The 22,342-nt window shown below is 37.4% G+C and overlaps 1 protein-coding gene across 1 annotated transcript in view; it reads left to right on the forward strand.

The window, feature by feature from the left end:
- The first annotated feature begins 2,041 nt into the window (after positions 1-2,041).
- Positions 2,042-22,342, forward strand: part of LOC107737684 (kelch domain-containing protein 8B-like) — a 116,190-nt gene continuing 95,889 nt past the window's right edge. Inside the window, exons 1-2 of the mRNA XM_016549272.1 lie at positions 2,042-2,197; positions 13,483-15,453. Of these exons, the coding sequence (XP_016404758.1) occupies positions 15,063-15,453 (391 nt within the window). The 5' untranslated portion in view covers positions 2,042-2,197; positions 13,483-15,062. The remainder of the gene's footprint in view (positions 2,198-13,482; positions 15,454-22,342) is intronic.

Here is a 22,342-nt window from a genome sequence, read left to right on the forward strand (position 1 = left end):
ATGAAATACAGCTTTTTAGACTGGTGTTTTTTTCTCTCTTTGTTTCTTTCTTGCTTTTTATTTTTTTCTCACCCTTTGTTTCTTCTTTGTGTTTAAGATGTTTGTGTTGGCCTGTCAGTGCAGTGGGCTGACCTCCTGTCTTCAGCAGTGAACTCACACAGAGTGTCTGCAGAGGTGATCGATTGGCGACAACTGGCAGTAATTCCTCCTCAGGAGAATGTACAAATGAGATCAATCTATTGAGCTGACCAAGAATGCAGTGAGGAGAGTCATAATTAGTTACACTGAATAGTCTGAGTATGTGTGTTGATGTCTGAGTGTGTTCATGTGGATCTCTGTCTTTGTTAGTGTGCAAGACTCAGCTGTTCTTCGGAGTAACTGAAGGTCTATTCATTGCATTCAATATATTGTAACAATAAAACCTGTCATTGCCTGTGCAAACAATTAGCAGGGCAACAGAGACTATTCACTTTCTTCATTTGAAATGTCTTTTACACAATGCTTATGAATTAGAATTGACATTTGCAGTCCTTTTCTTAAAGGTGGATGGATCAAATACTTTAGCAACCTGTTTATTTTTCTGTATATGCTGCTTTGTCTGTTTCACAAATACAAATTTTCATTTTAACTCACTACCCCAATGCGTGTTTTGCTCATTAATTGTTTTTGTGGTAGTCAGAGATTTCTCATTACAGGCTAAATGTGGTGCTGTTGCATAATTAGCCCACATTTAAAGCGTAGTACAACTTGCTTTTAGGCCACAGCACAGCTAGGAGTATTGTGTTCTTGCCTAATGACTCGAAAATAATGTGAAGGTTTGCATTATCCTCCCATTTCCAAGGATACAGACCCATGACTGATTTATCTGCTTTGCTCTTAATTAAGTCACGCTTCCCTTCGGTTCCATACATGGATGATTATTTGTAAGAAATTTGTCTGCATACTGTAATGTACCCTCTACTAGGAAACAGTGAATACAGAAAATACACACACACACACACACATTACCAGTTGAGTGTGACACCATGAATTGTATCTTTCCCTTTTTTTGTGGCTATGAACCTATCCTAAAAATTACCCACTCGAGTAAAAGGTGTGACAATATTACTGAATACCAAAAGGGGGCAGTAGTGTTACAAAATGACAGCTTGCACCGACGCACTTCGTTAGTGAGGCTGTGTCACTCACAGCACCCCCATAACCCCTGTCATTTGTTATAATAGTCGGAGCATGCTAGGCACAGGAGGGTTTGAGGGAGGATCGCAACAGGATCACCAATTCTTCATTTCGAAATTCTACATCACGCATTCTAATGGCAACACGTGTTTCTTTTCTTGTTATGCTTCACGAGTACAGAGAGATTGTGATGATGAGGGTAAAAAAACAGAACACAAACATTATTTTGTGTATTTGGTGTAATGAAATGAGTTTATGCGGTACCTCAAGCGTGTGACGGAAATGTTATGCCCTTACCATATTGTGATGCCATGTCCCGGCCGGAGCGACGAGACAAAAACATTAAAACCCATTGTAAACCAGGCATTTGTTGCATCCAGTGGGGACATACTTATGGATTATAATGACTTATACTGTCTTTTTACGCGTTGCGTTGCACCGCACTGCGTAAACATAAAACCATGTCTGCATAGTGATCGGAGAAATGACAAACAAGCCCTACTCTACACTGCTCAAAACATCATATGACCCCTTTAAGCGTGAATGAATTTTAGTGTTTTATTAAGGTCCACTGAACCAACAAATCAATATTAATGAAGATATTTTAGTAACAAGTCATTGCAGATAATAACACAAGATTATATAAAGTGGCTAATTTCTTCTGCAAAACCAAGCTTGAAAAGACTTTTAATTTACATAAAAAGCTGTAAGATAAATCTATACTTGTTTGTTGTTCACTTTGTCTGTCAAAGTACGGAGGAGGTAGGGAATGTATCCAGCATGCAGACAGCGCGTGTGAGCGTTCCGGGGAGGGCGAAGTAAGTGATGCTGAGCCATACTCATGCGAGGAGCATCTGTCCTAAACCCAAACTAACCGCTGGCATAACGCTACTGTCTCCGGCTTGAGAGGCGCGTCGAGGTGAAGACTGAAGACTGCATAGAGGCGAAGACTGAAGTTTGAAGAAGCTCGCTCTTATTCACTGTCTTTGAGAGATTCGCTTGAGCAGGACAAAACAAGAAGGTAATAATACGCACGAGAAGGTTATTAGTGAAAGTTTGTCGTGTCATTTTGCATATGCGCGAGACGCATGGTGATGTGCTGATTGCAGTTTGTGCATGTTTCTGAGATGATCTACCAATAGCATAGTAATCTGCATTTCGATATTAAAAAAACACGTTTAAACGATATTAAATTAATTTATATTGTAATTTATATTAAACATTTTGCCGTCATATGAAAAGCGTATCAAATGGAAACCTAACAGTCGTGGTTTAGGAAAGCTTATCTTGGAGGCGTTAAAATATTGATTCAATATGGATATAGGTTTTAGGTGATGTAGTATGTACTATTTTTATGTAAATTAATGTTTTTGAGTTCACGACTGGGTGGCGGTCTTCTGCTCCTTGCAGTGTGTTTTCGGTGTGTTTTCACGGGATTTGGAGATGCTGTTCCGCATTAGATCAGCACTGCACAACCCCCAGCTGTTATGATGCTGAACTGCTACATTCTCTCAAAGGTTTGTTAAGAGAATGGCCATTTCTATTATGGAGAATGGTAGTTTAGTGAGAGGCAGCTAACTTTATTATTCGCTTGATTAAACAAATCCAATAACAAGAAGTGCTTTTATAGTCACAGTACAGCTATAATCTCGCTTAATTTAATCACCTGTTGCATGGCTGTTCTCTTTTATCTCAGACGGCATTGTAAATTTGGGATTAATGTTTCAGCAAAACCATTTTACAAGCTCACAGAAATAAAGACCGTGGTTGTGCCCTTTAACTTTTATGTTCACAGTTTGTGTAACCTGTCTTCAGATGAAATTTCCACTGCCTTCATCTGAAGTTCTTTTGAGGGTCACGTTACATTTGTTCATTTTAGTAGACACTTTAAAGGGATAGCTAGTTCACCTAAAAATAATGAAAAATCTGTCATCATTTACTCACCCATTTTGTTCTAAACTGTATGACTTGGAACAAAAAGAGAAGATATTTTGAGAAATGTCTCAGTGTTTTGTCCATACAATGGAAGCCAATGATAACCAAAACTGTTTGTCTACCAACATCCTTCAGAATATCTTGTATTGTTTTCCACAGCAGAAAGAAAGTCATGCAGGTTTGGAATGACATGAAGGTGAATAAAGGATGACAGAATTTTTATATTTGGGTGAACAATATTAGCAGTCATTTCAAAAAGTGATACATTTAATGACGGTTTATTGTCTGGAGATATGTTATTTGCTGTGTGAATTGGTGTTTGCAACCCACTTTATATTTGTACCGTATTTTTGATTTGATCCTTTACAGTTTGATTGGATGGTGAGTTTTTCATACCAGAATGGATGCAAAAACTGGTTAAATAGCTATTTGTCTATTGGTTAATGCAAATCATGGCCAATGCTTTGATAAAAGGTAACATGAACAAAAATGTCTTAATATAACATGTACTGATAAATTGTTCACAGTACGACCAGGAATATTCTTTAAGAATGAAAATACTTTAATTTTGCAATATATAGGGTTACCTCCGGTAAATTAGGACAATTTTTTTTTTGCCATTGAGATGACTGGGAAAAATGTCCCAATTATATATATATATATATAAAGTGTTCCAACCACTAAAAGTAAGAATTTGAAATCAAATAACCTAAATAGTGATATGCTAATATGCTACGATTATTTCAATATACCTGTGAATTCCTATTAATTCCTAAATGTCAAACTTTTTAGTTTGACCACTTAGTTCTATTTGATTGTTGAGGTGATGTTTTAAATGCATTGCTGCATCACACTAAACTCTTCTGCTTAATGATTTTGTCTCGTGCTTATCCCCGGAGGTGGTAATTACTGCCTTGCACGTGGACGTGATAACCTTCGTCTGCTTGGCGATCATTTGCATAATCATTAGAAAAATTAACGTGTACTTTTTCTCATTTACACCACAGGCTGATATGCAAGTGGCTGCTTTGTCATCTGGTAATTAATGAGCAGTGTAATGAGTTGTGTGTGCTCCCAATAAATGCCGCCTTTTGTGGCTCTCTGTAGTTTCTGGATTTAAGGGACTTGCCTCTTCGCCCCCTATTCAATGCGACCTGACACCAATTCTGCTAAATTACACAAAGTCCCCAGAAACTGAGAACTGGAAAGCCCCTTTAACCCAGGAACCATGAAGAGAGATGCTCAAGGGCTGATTCACAGAAAGCGGAAAGCCATATCTAGAAACTGCAGCCTGTGCAACGATCCTTTTAAAGGGGTCCTATTATGCTCTTTTACAAAGTCTTGATTTTGTTTTGGGGGTGTACTAGAACAGGCTCTCATACTTGGTTGTTCGAAAAACACATTATTTTTCACATATTTTACATTATTACAACACCTCTCTCCCCAGTCTGGCATGAACGGCTCGAATAGTTCCTGTATCAAATGACCCTTTAAGAAATGAATGAGGGAAAACTTGACTGAATGTAAATTAGCAAAGCGCCGTCAATCCTCAAAGAACCATCAGTTCACAGTATCATTGTTACATAGGTGTCAATCCATGTCAGAGTGCTGGGCAATTAACTGCCTAATCCAGTCATTTCATTTTCATTGAGCAGGTTGGGTGAAGGGGGGCTTCGTCCTTCACAGTCTCTGTTATTTCAGCCCCTCACTGTGCTGTCAAACATCTGAGGTGACACTCCAATCAGATATATTATAAAGGTACATTAAGTCAAAAGCCCCTTGTTTAAATCAAAGTGCAAATATAAAAAGAGAAAATGATTGTGCATGGATTTCCAATTACACTCATTTTGGTCTTTCCCTCTATTTACTTATGAAGGTTAGTCTCAAATCTTCTCATATGCATAACCAGAGGGAACTGTGAAGATGGCTAATAATGGCCTGTAGTGATTCTTTTCTCATCTGACGTGTAAGAAAGGGCTGACTTCCTGTGAAGTGCTCTTTCACCACAAAGAAATGTTACGGTCACAGGAGATGGATGGCCTCTCAGTACACTTACGTAGCTAGCAGCCCCTGGGTCCCCTTCACAGTCCCTACACCCTACTGAGTTTACAACATTAATTATAGACTTGTTAATAGCTATCCAGAGAACATGCTCACATTAATATGCTTTGAGTTTCACACCACCCACTCGCACACCAACACACCTATGCATACACAGACTGTTTGGACGAAAGGTTGGTTATCTGGCAACGGTGACTTTCATATGCATGCAGAGAAAAGAAATGACCTTCTTATACTCTAAAATAGAATTCATGTATTTTCTTGAAAAAGATCAGTATATCATCTAACAGTGTGTTTCAGGTCATGCAGACCAACATTTTCTTCGCTAAATGACCTCTGTAAATAAAATAATGACATGTATCATAGGATGTATTTATCAATAGGCTATTGCATAGATCATGTGTTTTTTAACCAACTTTAGAAATATGTTTATTAACTTTATTAATAGGCTACTCAAGCATTAACAGAGTTAAATATTTGAAAATATAATAATAATAAAAGTGTTCCTGCAATGTTTTACATCAACACACCCCTCGTCACTACTCTGCAACTTCTGTATCTCCTGTGAACTAAATCGTGTGCTCGAGACTAGTAATTTCTATATTTTCGACTCCACTTAAAGGGTACAAATTCTCTCTCTCTCACAAAATTTTAGCAAGCATGTCGTGTATCACTTACTTTCTGTCGTGTCGATTGTTTCGAATCAGAACTCGTGAAGTCCGTTTCGTGAGTGAGTCACTCTTTTGAGTCGGTTCTTTTCTGTGAATTTAGCGAATGATTCAGTTTAAGTTTAAGTTTACACTTTAAGTTGTAGCTAACTTTACTGATAACTTTAAGTCTAACATGGATAATGTTGATTTATCTTTATGGTTATGCCTCATGAATCAGCATGTAAAATTACCCAGCATATCGAGTTTTATCTACTATAAGCACTGAACCCATGTGACAGGTCTATAAAGAGCAATATTAGTCCTTCATTCACATTGAAGATTGTGGAATGAGGGTGTGTGTGTGTGTGTGTGTGTGTGTGAGTGAGTGCCCTAAATAATTCAAGAGAGGACTGAGGAGATAATATGAGAGCTGTTGTCCAGGAAGCTGTCTTCAGTTTTGTGTCTCAAGTGGTCCAGATCATTTCACTGGACTGCAGATTAGTACTATGATAATCCTTTCCTCCTTGCTTGCCCTTCTCATAAAAAAGGGTTTCTCTTAACTTGACAACTTTTAAGAGCTAAACTGAACACACATCACACATCTATCTCTAGCTTTTTAAAGAAATCGTTCACTCAGACGTTGGCATTAGTTGAAGAAGCAACTAATCTAGTTTATACTACTTAAGATCTGGCATTGTGTACTGCAAATATTGTTGGCTCTCATGATAAATTGCTTGTGATGTTTCTCATTTGTAAGTCTCTTAGCATAAAAGCATCTGCTAAATGAATAAATGTACGCTGGAAATAAAGAAAACAATATTAATTCAGTCAGGAGTCTGCTTTTCCCATCCGTTTATAAAAGAAAAGGAATAAGACGAGTTTGCAGGTCCTATTAGGTGCCACAGGTAGTTCTGTTTGAGGAGCTGTGTTGGCATTTGCCAGGATTGGGCAAAATTCAGATTTAAAAGGTGCATTCAGTAGTTTGCTACTAATTTTTAAAGTTTTACACATTAAGAAATACATTCTGTTTTTGTGAAGGGTCATCTGATCTGAATCTCATGGATCGTGCTGATCCATGTTAACATAGTGCAGTGTCTAGCACCACTATTGTATTGATATTTACAGTACATGACAGCTGCTGTATTGACCTTTAAAAATCAGCTCCCTCATAATTCATAGTGTGAATTGAATTGAATTAGCCACTCCACAGGATGCTGAAATGGAATGACATAGAGAAAATTTAACTGAATTCACAAAGCAGATGACCTCATTAGTCCAACAACAAAATCTTGGACAAAAACAGATCAATTCTTGTGTAACCATCTCAAATGTTCATCAACAATAGTCCATAAAGAAATAGAAGTAGGCCATGTGTTGTGTGTATTACTAAATGTTTATAGATAATTTACACTGAAATATGAAATGTATTATTTAAAAGTAGGCCTACACTTACAGCAGTTGCACTACCATTTAAAAGTTTGGGGTTGGTAAGATTTGTTTAATGTTTTTGAAAGAAGGCTCCTATTCTCACCAAGGCTGCATTTATTTAATGAAAAATACAGTAAAACTGTAATATTGTGAAATAGTATTACAATTTAAAAGTAGGGCTGTGCAAATAATCAAATGCGATTTTCATGCGCATCTTGTCAGTAAAGATTTACTACTAATCACAGAACCGGCTTTACTGACAAGATGCGCATGAAAATCGCATTCGATTATTTGCACAGCCCTATTTAAAACAGTTTTCTTTTTTAAAAATACATATATATTATAATGCAATTAATTCCTTTGATGGTAAAGCTGAATTTTCAGCATCATTACTTTAAGAAACATTCCTTATTATTATTATCAATCAATGAATCAGTTAATTAATCAATCAATTAATGTTGTAAACTGTTGTGCTGCTTAAAATGTTTGTGGAAACCGTGACATGATTCTTTGATGAATAGAAAGTTCTAAAGAACAGCGTTTGTTTGAAATGGAAATCTTTTGTAATATTATAAATGTCTTTACTATCACTTTTGATCAATATAATGCTTGAATGAAAGTATGAAAGTAACTGAATAAAGTATAAAGTAACTGAAAGTAATAATTTCTTTAAAAAAAATTCTGTTCTATTTCAATACAGGCCTGCATCTTGTTTGCTACCTCAATTCAAAGGCAGGAATTTTAAAGCCTTCTTCATTTCAATTCAGTTCTGAATGACACACAACCCTGGTATTTATGGCATTCATCTAAACCTGTGAAGGGTTTATTTTATGTGTTACAGCTCTGAGAGTTCATTTTAATTAAAGATACTCCAGCTCATTGTCCAGCTATAGCCACTCCAGAATATTTCAAAAGGGCAGTGTTTAAAAAGATGTGTCACCTTGAGCTCTCTGTGAAAAGCCAGAAAAGAAAGCAGAGGAAGTGAAAAGGCCATTTGCATGCAATCCTGGACATTGACAGACTATGGAAAGTGCTTTCCTGCAAGTTTTTAGAAGTTTCACTGAAATGGATGCACAGACCTGTAACATTTTATTTATGCTCTGTACTTATCCAGTCCTTCTGGGTGTGTGTGCATTTCAATATAGATTCAAACCCTTAATATCTGCCTTACCTCAGATGCTGGTGAAGTGATGAGGTTGAAATATGTTATACAGTATACATGGTCTGTCTTCCTGATGCAACCTGTGGGAACATGCTGTGCTCAAGGACACAGCGAAGAGACGTTCACACTGACAGCGATTTGCAGCGACAATGCAACCCTAAGTCATTAATTTTCAGTGAGAGTTGGAGATTTAAGTGACAAGAGTGACAGAGACCGCTGGCGATTTAAGAAAATTGGGCAGAGTTCAACATCTTAGAAATCTGCAGTGATGTGATGTAGCAACTGTTAGCGGTAGTTCAAATAGTGAACCTCACATGATCCGCTACCTGATTCACTGGGTTTGGCACAGATTATGTTGTTTTTTTTTGGCAAATGTAATTTGAATTCATACTATTTAAGGGCAAATTCTGAAAAGTCTTGTCATCATTAATCACCGTCATGTTGTTCCAAACCTTCCAAACTTAGAAGTTTATTTGAAAAATGTCTTGGTGTATTTTTTTCACTATGTGATGAAAGTCAGTGATGTCTAATGTTGTTTTGGACCCCATTGACATTCATTGTATGTTGAAACATTCTTCAGAATATCTTTATTGTAATGCAGAATAATGAAAGTGGAACAGCATGAGGGTGAGTAAATGATGACAGAATTTTCATTTGTGGATTAACTATCCTTTCAAAACACCACACATACAAATTACAATACACTATCCAAACAAAGCATCTCAATAAAGTCTGCGATTCAGTTTATGATGGGTTATTTTCTCTTTCCTCTGGCTGGCCTAGTTTCTCTTGTCTCTTAAGAAATAGATTGTGAGGTCAGGGATCAGATAAAGTAGAAGAGATCTTTTTCTCTCTTTGTGGTGGGACAGTAAGATGAATAAGTGCAGGGCCCCTCAGGGTAGGCATTAGAATAACCTCTTCGGTCTTGTGAGACAGTGTGTTCTTGTTGCATAAATTTCCTGTATAATCATCACTTACTATTGTAGTGATGTGCATAATGGAGTTAAGAGATAATGATAGGTTTTACAGGCTGTAAGGAGAAGTTGTCTTGGAATTTGTGCCCTTCGATGTGAGATTGTCACATTAGAAAACGTTTACTTTGCAACATTACTAGATAAATTATGTCTTCAGTAATAGGGCGAGACAGTGACCACACACTTTTTCAGAAGCATTTGCAGTTTTTCCCATTTCCATATGGATTTCATCTTCAGAAAGAACCATAAACCAAACCAGTTCTTAGATGAATCACAATATTACAAACTTTGATTTGAAACAAAAACTATATCAAATTTAGTATATATCCCAATTCACACGGCTTGAATTCATGCATACTCCTGAGTTATGCACACTAGAAGATCTAACAGCTGGATTTGCCAGTTTGCAAAGTTTGTTGCTTTAAATGTTTATTAGATATTCAAAGACTTGACACAAAAAATTTGTGTTTGCTGAATGCTGAATGAATAAAGTATTATGGCATTTGCCTTTCAGTTATTAGAGAAAACTGTTAAAACAATGGCATTAAACTAATAGAGACCTGAAGCTCCTGTGTGTCCAAGCTCGCTCAGGTGTTGGGTTCTTTGTACTTTCAAAATGAAAGTGACTTACAACACTTATAAGCCAAACAGAAAAAAAATAATCGGCCAGTGCTGATAATTAAAAATGGCAAATATTAACAACAGATTGGCTGATATAATGGTTGATCACTAATATTGGTTTTTAATTTTTAAGAGTTGGATGTGGGGCCACCTACATTCAGTATTAAATAACTCTTTTATCCTGGTTTGTTTGCTGCAGTTCTCTGATTGGCAGCACGGTCTCCTGAGGATTCAAGGGTAGTGTAGTTTTTCAACTGGAATTTCCACTGTAGCAATTGAAATGTGATTTTTCATAAATAAAGTTGAAATTATTTGATAAATAAATAACTCATGAATAACCATTGTTACAGTTTTTACTGTTATTTTTATTTTACCATGAGGAAAACAACTCAACAATATAATGACAGTATAAAAATGCAAAAAGGTTCGTGTCTGTGTTTAGGTTTTAGGAGACAGAAAATATCATAAACTCCGTATAAAAACAAGTCAATCCAAAATAATGGAAAAACAAGCATGTATATACAGGATCTTGTGTCCTGCCTTTGGTGGTAGACTAGTAGAGATGTTGAGCGGTGAGGCAGTAAATCGTTTGATTAGCTGATTCACCAAGGGAATCCAGGAACATTTTTGTTGCGGTGTTAACACACACACACACACACACACTCACTCACTCACTCACTCACTCACTCACTCACTCACTCTCTCTCTGTCTCTCTGTCTCTCTCTCTCTCTCAATGATTCTTTCTTTGTCTGCATCCCCAGGCCATTTTTTTACCTTATGCTCTGTTTACCTAGTTCTCCCCTGCTGACTGCTTCTGTTTCCTTCATTTTTGGTACTCTTTTCACAACTAAAAAAAATATTTAATTGAAATGAATAATTTACAAAAAATAATTGAAATGCTTGTACTGTACCAATAGGAAGGAAACAGTTTAAATGTTTTTGTATAATATTTGTCTTAACCATGAGTATACTTGCATCAAACATGTCTTAGATCGACATGCTGCCTTTGTTTGCACCTGACATTAAAGAAGAAATTAAAGGGATAGTTCACCCAAACATTTAAATTCTGTCATTAATTACTCACCCTCATGTTGTTCCAAACCCCTAAGACCTTTGTTCATCTTCGGAACACAAATTAAGATATTTTTGTTGAAATCCGAGAGCTTTCTGACCCTGCATAGACAGCAAAGTAACTGAAATGTTCCCAAACTTATAAAAGGTCTGAACGAAGGTCTTGCGGGTTTGAAACGACATGAGGGTGAGTAATTAATGACAGAATTTTCATTTTTGGGTCAACTGTCCCTTTAATGCAGTCAATATGTTTCATGCCTTTGAGCATGTATCTCAGTGTTTTGTGTTTCTTTGCTGTTTTGAACGCATCCTGCGTACTGTATGTTCTCCAGTGCCCAACCGGCTCCCTGGGAAACTCTCATGCAGAAGTAATCATGTTTTTGTGCCGAAGGCTAAACGCCTGAGAAATGCGGGGGCTCCTGTGATCGACGACTGTCAATGGGAGCGTGAAGGGAGAGACTGACGTGAGACAGGAGAGGATGGTGGAGAATGGAAACAAAGGACCAGTATTACATGTACTTGTGGTTGGAATGAACGTAAGCGATAGCAGGCATGAAAAATTCAGACTGTGAAGGGATGATGGGAACAGATAAAGAAAATGCGCTCTTTGAGCCTGGATCAATCGTGAAGTTGTGGGATTAAGGCTGATCTGCCTTCTAAATGTTATCTGGAGCTCAGGCACGGACTTGAACCAGTCTTTAAGAGAGAATAATGCCTCTGTGTCTCTTCCAGCGCAGACAGAGTGAAGACAGAGCCAGAAGTCTTATCAAGCAGACATGGAGGCTCTGCTGAAACCAAGAACTGTTTGTACAAAATACTTGATTCATCCAACAGTTTGTTTCTGGAAAACTGTCAGCTGTGCCCAAGGCCAATCCATCTTTTTCATTCAGTACTGTGTTGATAAGGGATCAGAATCTTCCATCTTACGGTTTGAATCCTTTCCTGCTTAGCAATTGTAATTCATCCTATTAATTAAGCATCATAATGAATTAAAACATTTCCATAGGATTCCCTACAGGTCGTGTTCTCCAACACATAATAGCACTGCCATCTGTCCGTCTGTCTATCTATTTGTCTGTCTCTCTGTCTGGCTGTCTGTCATGACTCTGCTCTTGGCCTTCAGAGCTCACAGGTTTAATAGGTGAAAGAATCTTTTTGTTTGTTTATTTTTTGTTTTTGCCTTTTACAGTTCACACACTAGTGCTTAACAAAGACACAAACATCCTTGCAGTGTAAAGGAGGGATATGGGGATATGAAACAGAAGACATGCGCACTATGCTGTTTTTGTCCTTGCTTGACGCTCTTTTGTCTTTGCAGGCTATTATCATTTGGACTCATCCACAAGACTGCCTTTTGTCAAATAAATGCACATAGTCCTATTACAAACATCTGTTCTTAATTAGTATTTTTGTCTTGTGTTCTAATAACAATGTGTAAACCTATTTACATAAACCATAGTTTGCATATTAAATTAAGACTTGATATATCAACATTGAATTAAGTTTATTCTTAACTCCTTTGATAAATTATGTTTCAAGGATGTTTAGATATTTTTAATGGGAAAACAAAATGAAAATACCCATTAAGGAAATTATTTTTGCAGAGTAATTGTGCATCTCTGTTTTTTATTTCTGCTTTGATTTCTCTCTTTGATTTCATTAAATGTGTGTTTTTTTTTATTTTATTTTATAAACCTTAACAGCTGTCTGTGCATGTGATCTTGCTGTGTGCTCTGAGGGTTCAAGGGCCTCTAACTGTCTGAAATTGAGAAATGTGCCTAAATGAAGACTGCACCTGTCTCGGGGTCTCTCATGGTTGCTACCTGACGGAAAAAATAAGTAGAAAAACAGCTTTCCCTGCTTCAGAGGAATACAGCACCCTTAAAAAAACACACGTTTCTGTCAAATCGTGCCTTTTTAGGGCTCTGGCTCTAAATACAGCTCACCTTAAGTTAGTGTGGAGAAGTGAGTGCAGAAATTTCTCCCTGTGAGCACATACTTCATAGAAAATCAATTTCATAGGTTAGGACACCATTACCACCGGGTCCTAAAAGGTTTTTTAAAAACATAATAGCACAAGTGAATTCACTCACTGGGGAGGAAAAAGATGCTTAGACACGCCATAGTCTGTATTTTTATTATGAACGTTTTTTAGTGGTGGTAACTAAAAACACAGACTTGTATGCTTCTAGTTTGGTTGCCATCTGCATTTTTAGCCTCAATATGACTCTTTATGCAAGACATGATGTCTCTGCCTAATTATAGATAGGAGTCCTTCCAAAAACACAACATAAACATCTGTTTCTCTTATTGGCTCTCTGCCTCTTTCTCCCTCTTTTTTCTCCTTCCATCATTCTTACAGTACTTAGTTTTGTTTATTGTAACTTCCTCTGTGTTTTCTAGGCTATGCAGACAGGAGCTGATGTTTATCCCACGGATCTACTGGACAGCACATACCCGTGACAACATCATCTCCCACAAATCCAGGGAGATTCTTCTTTCTATGTGGATTAAAGTCTACAGCAAGGAAACTAGAGCTTAAACAGCTGGGATGTTTCCCATGTTCCTGACATCATCTGTAGGAAATGAGACCTGGGCGTCTGTCTTTTCTCTCTACATGGACGAAAAGCCAAGGAAAGTGTACTAAAAGCTGACTGACAGGATTAATTTTACTTACAAAACTGCCCCTTTATCTTTAAACCCAAAGAAGAGCTTGATGGTGTCATATGATATGGACTAATTGTACTCAGTGAGAGCGCCCAGCGGCAGCACTTTTGCTCCAGATGAAACTGATGTTTTTCTGCATAATTTTTAGTCAGTCTGGAGCCGTTAGCCCTCCCGCACTGTGTGTTGTAGCATGTGGCTTGGGCTCAACATCCACAGCATCTTAATTACACAGCCAAACCGATTTAGACCACGGAGGAAGCATCTCTACATCTGGAGATACGCTGCCATTTTTTAGAGGGATGCACAGAGACATCTGATCTGCTTTCCTCACGTTTTTTGTTCTCTTTACCTATGCGATTTCCTAAAAGAAGCACAAGAGATCCCACTCTCTTTCACACGTGCACCTAGTAAGTTTTTGAGTGTAACGTCTATAACCTTTCTAGTGCTTCTCTTTCTCTCCTCCACTGACGTCCCATTCACACATCCCGCCATAATGAAGCCTTTAATTAATGAGGCACAGGTTCAAATTAGCCTGCTTCAGTGACTATCCAGGGCCGCTGGTCCCTGCAGACGCAGTGACCTTTGGAGAGGGCCAGACTGCTGCTCTGTGGCCAAACATCTTCACACACACACACACACACACACACACGCACGTACATCTACCCTTGAGCCCCTGGCAGTAAATAGTGAATGGTAAATGTCAGCGCTCTGGCCATTGAATTATACGGTTTATTTGGATAAGTGTAAGAGCGGATCAGATGAGCACCACAAGCTCCACCAACAGCTTGCCTCCGTCCACACATCAGCTTTCGGCAAGCTGGGAATTTTCTCTTTGATTAGCGAGATTATATTGTCTTTTATCTTGTGCTTGCTCTGTTACTGTCTCTCTTTTCCTGTTCCTTGCAGCGGCAGCCATGATGGTCGCACCGACACATTTGGCAGGACAACAGAGCGGCGTTCCACGTGGATAAATTAGTTTATTTCGTATCGGGGTTACACATTCTTGCCATATATTTTTACAACTGCACGGCTCGTGGAACACGACAGGAAAGACTTAAAAGGGCCTGATGCACCTTTTAAGAGCAGCAACAAAAATGAATAAATCATCAAGAGGGAGTGAGGGCTAGTTCTTCACAGACAGCGCTAAAGGAAACGCTCTTCTCCCCCTACCAGCGAGAGAGGTCTCTGGCAGACTGACAGTTGCAGCCTCTCTAGCCTGGTGGATCGTTGATGCATTTGCCTTGAGTTTTGCGTTCCTCTGCCCTCCCCCTCCGTGCCTGTGTCATGCTCTGTTGCCGGCGTGCCGTCCTGGAGCCATGCCCATCCCCGAGATGGCTTTGAGCCCGGTGAAGTCTCTGTACTGGGAGGTGTTCCCCTCCATGGCCACGCAGCGGGTGTACTGCACGCCTGTGCTCTGGGCCGGACGCCTCTATGTGCTGGGGGGCTGCTGCGAGAACGGCCTCGCTCTGGACTCAGCCGAGGTGCTGGATCTGGAGAGCCAGCGCTGGTGCGAGCTGCCCCCTCTCCCCACCGCACGGGCCGGGGCATCTGCCGTGGTTGTCGGAGACCAGCTGATGGTCATGGGAGGCATGGATGCACAGCAGAGGCCGCTGGCCTCGGTGGAAGTGTATCACCCTGATGAGGGCAAGTGGGAGAGGAAGACGGGACTGGGGCAGCCCTCCATGGGGATCACCACACTGGAGAAAGGTAAGAACAGTGTTTCCTTCTTTGTTGAAAAGACTGCACTGGTCAATTTTTTTTATTATTGTTACACTGCAAAAAAGTTTTTCCAATTAAAAACAAAGTCTAAAAACTTGAAGCAAAATTGTGTAAGATATTAAAAGACATGTTTTCAGAGAATATGCCATTAATTATGCTTATTTTTCTTACCCTGTTGTCAAATTAGGCATGAACCTCACTAAATATTGTTTGTTTATGCCTAATTTGACAATGGGGTAAGAAAAATTAACTTAATTAATTGCATGTTCTCTGAAAATCGGTCTTAGTATTTTTTGCTAGTTTGCTTCTGGGGTTAATGAGAAGTAAGAGTGTCCATGAAAAAAGAAAAGTGCTCATTAGTTTCTACACCATACCTTGATTGCACGTGATCATACACATACTAATTCCGTATATTTTTTCCATATATATGTTTCAAGAAATGTTTCATTTTTAAAATGATCAGGAATTATTAATTAAAAAGTGTCATTACTTTTTGGGGGAGGTGCACCACAATCTGAACTAACCTGCCTCAAAAGTCAAAATATCTATTATTTTAATGTTTTTAAAATAATATCTAATTGATCTTGACACGCAGTCAGTCAGCATCACTCTCTGTGATGTCATTCCTGTTTAGTTATTTCTGAATGCTAGTTACACCACTTGCTTATTTGACAGACAAATGTTTTTCAAATATTAATACTGAAGCAAAAAAAAATTTAAATAAATTAAAGACTATTACAAAATACTTTTCAAAAATGTCATTCTTTTAATAAGGGCTTTTTTCTTTCTAGTGGTATCAGGCAGTTGTATCACCCTGATATTTTATTAATATGGAAATTAAAAACATGCTAATCATACAAAAATATATTCTTTGTATGCTTGAATGGCATTTTTATTTATTTTTGGAATAAATTAATAAAAAGTGAAAAGTATTAGCATGTCATATTGTTCGCCAAGTAAATTGATCGCATTTTTAAGGATGTTTAGATGTTTTACTGAAAAACAAGACAATAATACTTCTTACCTAAATTGTCTTGATGAATTTCTGCTGCTCTCAGGCTAAACGGTCATTGTTTGGTTCTCAAACATCAGGAAGCAGCAGTGTGTAGAAAAACATTAGACTGTAATTGGTGAAAACAAAGTTTGGTTCCTCTCTCGTCTTTCTGCTGCCTCCCATCAGAGCACGATTAGCCGTATAATCTTGGCTGCTGTTATCTTTTCTACAATCACTGTGGTTGTAATGAATGTCTCTCGTAGCCGGCGCCTCTAGAGTGCTCCGGATATACCAGCTCCAAATCAAGGCATCAGTCATGCCATATTGTGACACAAAGCATTACACTGCAGAGAAAAGTCTCTCTCTCCTATTTAGCTTGTGTAGGTGTGTGTTCAGGTGACAATTTGTCCAGTTTGAGACCCCGAGGAAGAGTGTTTATTCACAGGGATTCGCTTCTGCTAAGCCGCATTTCACCAGCTGAGCCGTATTCAGGCCCGGACTGATCAGTTCTGTGGATCCGTTTTAAAGCTATCAGCAGGCCGGCTAAAACAAGACCTGTATTCATGTGCCAGAGAGAGCTCATAAGCCTGTGGTTCTTTAGTGAATACTTTGGTCACGTCCGCAGAATTATAAATGAACTGTCTGCTCATTTACCTACAGCAGCAGATCGTTTGAAATTAGCATGTGAGCTGTGGTTCTAGGTGTTTGTCATAAAATAATAATATTGAGGATGTGAGGGAGACATCTTAAAGAGCCCATATCATAAATATATTTTTTCTAGGTCTACTTATAAGGTTAGTCAAGGTTTCTTGCACCAAAACACTATAGGGTTTACTTTTGCACAAGCATTTTGCATCCTTGATATTTGTCATTTTTTAAAATTTAAATAATTTAAAAATTAATAATAATAAATAATCAATTATTATTAATATTATTGTTACTTATTAATAGGCATCACAGAATAATAATAATAATTTATTCACTCTTGTGCTGTTCCAAACCTATAAGACCCCCACAAAAGATTCACATCTTGCTTTTTTCCACGCAATTTTTAAAAAATTAGACCCGGAGCTTTCAAAAGGGCAGAAGAGCACCATAAAAGTATCATAAGTATCATTTACATGAGTAAATAATGACAGATGTTGACTTTTGGGTGAGCTGCTCCTTTAAAACAGTCTTTTGCTACTGTACCTCTATGTAAATGACCTCTGTTATGATTGACTAACCTCTCAGCATGTAAAAAGAGTAACACCATTTAATGTGGTAGGTTTGCTGTCAGGTCCAATTGATATGAATTTGTTGCCACTTTTATATGTGAAAGAACATGAGCACGCTGGGGAAGGAGCTGCAGGATTGTGTAACGTGTGTTTATCCATGTGCATTAGTGTGTTAATAATTATGCCTCTGTTGTCTCCATAAAGTTAGAGTCTCTTGTGTTCCCTTTCAGGGTGCACAAATCATACAAGAATAAAAATACCAGCATGATCCATGCCTTGCCTTATTAAAACAAGCGCATGCTAATTGCCATATGCCACCACCATGTGGCCTGATAAATTAAACTTGAAAGATATTATTATACAGCTTTCTGGAATAGTTGTTTCTTGCTGGTCAAATATTTTTGTATAATGAGTGTATGACCTCATACGCTATGCTGTAGTTTCATGTCTGTTTTCTTTCACATTATAAAATAATTTCTGATAATTTTAGTACATTAATTCATTTACTTGGCAAGCAGCCGTGTAATGTCATAATTTAATAATTTGTCATTATTGCATCAGGGTGATCAGGACCTTGACACAATTTTTTTTATCATCTTGAAGGGGTTTATTTTCTGACACAAGCTGCTGTGAGATCCATCTAACTTACCAGATTGTTACTGACACAACGTTTCTTTCATTTTCGACTGACAGTCTATCACATCACCTCCTACTATCAGTGTATCATCGTAATTCATCATGTCCTTTTGTGTCACAAAAAGCATTAAGGTCCTAAAACAGGCCATATGAAGCCATAATTTTGTTTCCAGGCCTTAGTATCAAAGACCTCTGTTTTCACCTCTCTCTCTCTCTCTTTTTGTCAGTGGTGCTTGTTCTCTTTGATATCCTTCACGTCATCTTAGGGGCAAATTGCTTTGAGGGTCCGATCTGTATTTGTATGGCTTTGAAATCCCATGTTCCTTTGCACCCCTTTGGCTTATCGGACACGTTCTGTATCCAAATATCAATCAGGGTCTGAGCCAAACCATCTGGATTTTGTAAATAAGACATCCCATATTGAATTTGATCTCAATCATAAAAAAGAAGAAGGATTTTTTTTTAGCTGATGCTGTTTGTGATAAAGACAATAATAGAGACTCAAGCTTGAGAAGTGCAGCTGTGGCTGGTCAAAACCACAGAAGTCCTTATATCTTTGCTGTTAAACATGAATGTTCTGATGTGTGCTGTTATCTGGTGTGAAGTTTGAGTGTGTGAGGACGTGTCAGAATCATGCTGACCTGTTTGTCACTTGGAGTAGATGGCTATTTAGGCAGACAAGGTCTTTTTGATTTCAGACTTATAACTGAGGGAACAGAGTGTCTCTCCAGCGCTCTGAAGGAAACACGAATGTCAGATAGGGTTGCCAACCATAACAATATGATACAGACTCATCCCGTGTTAAATCCAATGCGGGATGCAGTTTGTCTCACGTTTTTGTTTAGCTCCTGAAATATTGCTGAGAACACTTTGGTATTTATGTCAATTTTGTGTCTGCATTGTAAATGACAGATTAGAATAGAAAACAAATAAAGTGATGAATGTGAAAAACAAACAGGTTTTCTGCAAGTTGGGTAAGAAAACCATTACATTTGCTGTTGCTATCACACACACACACACACACACACACTGTATATACTCTGTTCAAAATTTAGAGAATTTTCAGCACCATTAATCCAGTCTTCTGTGTCACATGATCCTTCAGAAATCATTCTAATATGCTGATTTGGTGTTTAAGATACATTTTTTATTATTATTATCAATGCTAAAAACATTGAAATAGCTAAAAAGGAATAGCTATTATTTAATATCAAAATATTTTGTATAACATTATAAATGTCTTTGCTCTCACTTTTGATAAATTTAATGTACAGTATCATTACTGAATAAAAGTGTTAATTTCTTTTTAAAAAATCATACTGACCCCAAACTTTTGAAGGGTAATGCATGCATTTTTTGAAGGGTGAAATGTGAAGACAATTAGTCACGTTCAGTCAGTTTCTTGCATTGGTGCACATTTTTCACTGGATTTGTTACTGTGTTGTTAACTAAATTTGATATTGATTTGATTTTATAAATTGATTTGATTTGGTTTTATGAATGTGAGCATGGTTGAGGACAGATTACTACGCACATAAGTACATAAGTACTACGCATAATATATAATATAATTACTAGGTAGCTAAATTGATATGTGATGTGGGACACTTTTGTATGACATGAAAATCAGGAATGCACCGATTTCTGACTGTTACAAAATAATTGATAATTATTTGATTATAATTGATTAATAAACTGATAATTATTTTAGCTGATATTGAAAAATGCCTGAGATTAAAAATTAAATCAGATTAAATTCTGATTCTTTCTGATTCTATCATCCATCCCTTCCACATACAAAAGTTCACATACATCTCAAAAAGCATATATAGTATATAGATAAAGGTCTTCTTAAGTTGTCCTGAAAAGAAATTGTCCGTTGTTTTCTTCTGCTTAAGTTAGCAACCCTGTGACAGTGGTCTCTGTCTCTCTCTCTGACTGCTGCTATGTATCTCCCTCTCTACCATCCCTCTCAATTTCCTACCATCATTTGATCAAGAGAGCATTCTTGTTGCCAGGCAACAGGTGTGTAAATCTCTGTGTGTGTGTGTGTGTGTGTGTGTGTGTGTGTATGTGTTTGTGTGTGTGTTTGACCCAGAGACATTTTTAGAACGGAACAGGCTGAGTTGCAATGCCAATCCATGATTCACTTGCTGCTCTGCTACTCGCCTCTTACTCTCTTCACAAGAGAGGCAGAGAGAAGTGCTTATTGCCCTTCTGCCCCCTTAATACCCATAATGCCCTCTGTGTTCATCAAATACACCACAGTAAGAGACTCTTCCAAACCGCTTGCTCTGATAGTCCATCTGACAATCCAAACCATTTTTTCGCTTGTCCTCTAGACACACTGGATCTACGGATATCTCTAGATTTCACACTCACTATACTTAATAAGCTTTTAGGTTGTACAGAAGCTCCTGGAGATGATTTATTTGAAAGTATGTCGGTGAATGTCTCTGCTGTAATCCTGGTGGACCCATTTGGTCCATTTTTCCTGAAAGTATGTGATTCAGGCTAAGTGAGCTTTCCCTCGGTAAATTATGCAGAAATGCAGTGAGAGTGCTGCTTCTTTAAAAGATAACTGTACAAGTAAGAATTGAGGTCAGCTCTTACAGTGTTCCTCATTATTGAGTGCAAAAAAAATCTGTAATAAAAAAATATTGTTGTGCTATATGATTGTGTCAATGTTAAACAAACAAGAAACTGCAGAAAATTTGCTTACATGGGGAAGCTGTAGCTTGTCAAGCATCAAACTATTAATAATTTCAACAAATTAAATTACGAATTAATTATGAATAAATAAGATTTATGCCTATACTTTAAACACATAAATGCTGAGCTGTTTGCATTTGTATTATGCTTTGAAAATATACTTAAATGAGCATTTGCATTTTTAATAAATTTCGAGATATATATAGTTGATATATATAATTAGTTAATTATAGTTGGTTAACACACTCAAATTATGGCTGGATGGATGGATTGATGCTGTTTGTGTTAGTGGAAACATCTCAAATGAGCCCTGGTCCACCTCTCCATAAATCTAGAAACTGTTATGTAATAAATTATTGTTGCACATAAACATCTGTCATTGATTAAAAGCACATGCGCTGGAAGCCAAGCAGACAAGACGCATGAAACGTGTTTTAGGACGGCATCAACTCGCTGAAGTGCCTGAGCGTTTGAAGTGCAGGTCTTGAGAAAATGTCACATGGTGTCATGAATAATTATGAGGCCACGCCTTCTCATAGGATAAAGCTCTGCAGTCTCATGATTATTCATGAGATACTATAGTGCATTCTCTGATGTTGATTTCAGATGGAAATGGCTCAAATTCCTAAATGACCCATTTTCTTCTTACAATTAAATATGTCAGATACAAACATTGTCTGTATAACACATTGGTTACCTTTTAGGTGTGCAAAATCTTTTTAACAATAGATTCAATAGATTTTAAAATATGATTCATAATCAGCTGTATTTTTCTAGCATTTTTAAATGAGCAATTTTCAATTATAAGACCTAAAATGCCACGCTGGTACTCAAATGGCTGAATTGTTGTTTTGAATTAGTTCATTTGCATAAACCATCCAAGTGAGTCAGTTCACCTAAATGAATAAAAATGTAACACATTTTAGCAGAACATGGTTAATGTTTGCCTCAGCACATTCAGTTGTAAGTAGGGATGTTCATTTTAACCGTTTAACCGGTTAACCGACGGTAAGAATTTTGACCGATTAATACGATCAGTTTTTTCAGTAGTTTATCAAAATATTTAAAACGGTTTGCTGCATTGTTAAAATACGCTACGCGTATAAAAATGTGTTTTTTAGGGGAAAAAAACATGTCGCATTTTATTATTTCATTCAGAAATAGGCCTAATGCCGATGCGAAATGTTTACAAACATTATAATAAACACTGTAAACATAGCTAGGCTATTTTAGTTCCCCTCACTCCATGACAAATCATTTCAATTAACAGTATTTAGAAAAGAACAAGAATTAAAAATATAAGAAGCTATAGCAATAT

Source organism: Sinocyclocheilus rhinocerous, unplaced genomic scaffold, assembly GCF_001515625.1.
Source record: "Sinocyclocheilus rhinocerous isolate Xijiao unplaced genomic scaffold, SAMN03320098_v1.1 scaffold72, whole genome shotgun sequence".
Lineage (NCBI taxonomy): Eukaryota > Metazoa > Chordata > Actinopteri > Cypriniformes > Cyprinidae > Sinocyclocheilus > Sinocyclocheilus rhinocerous.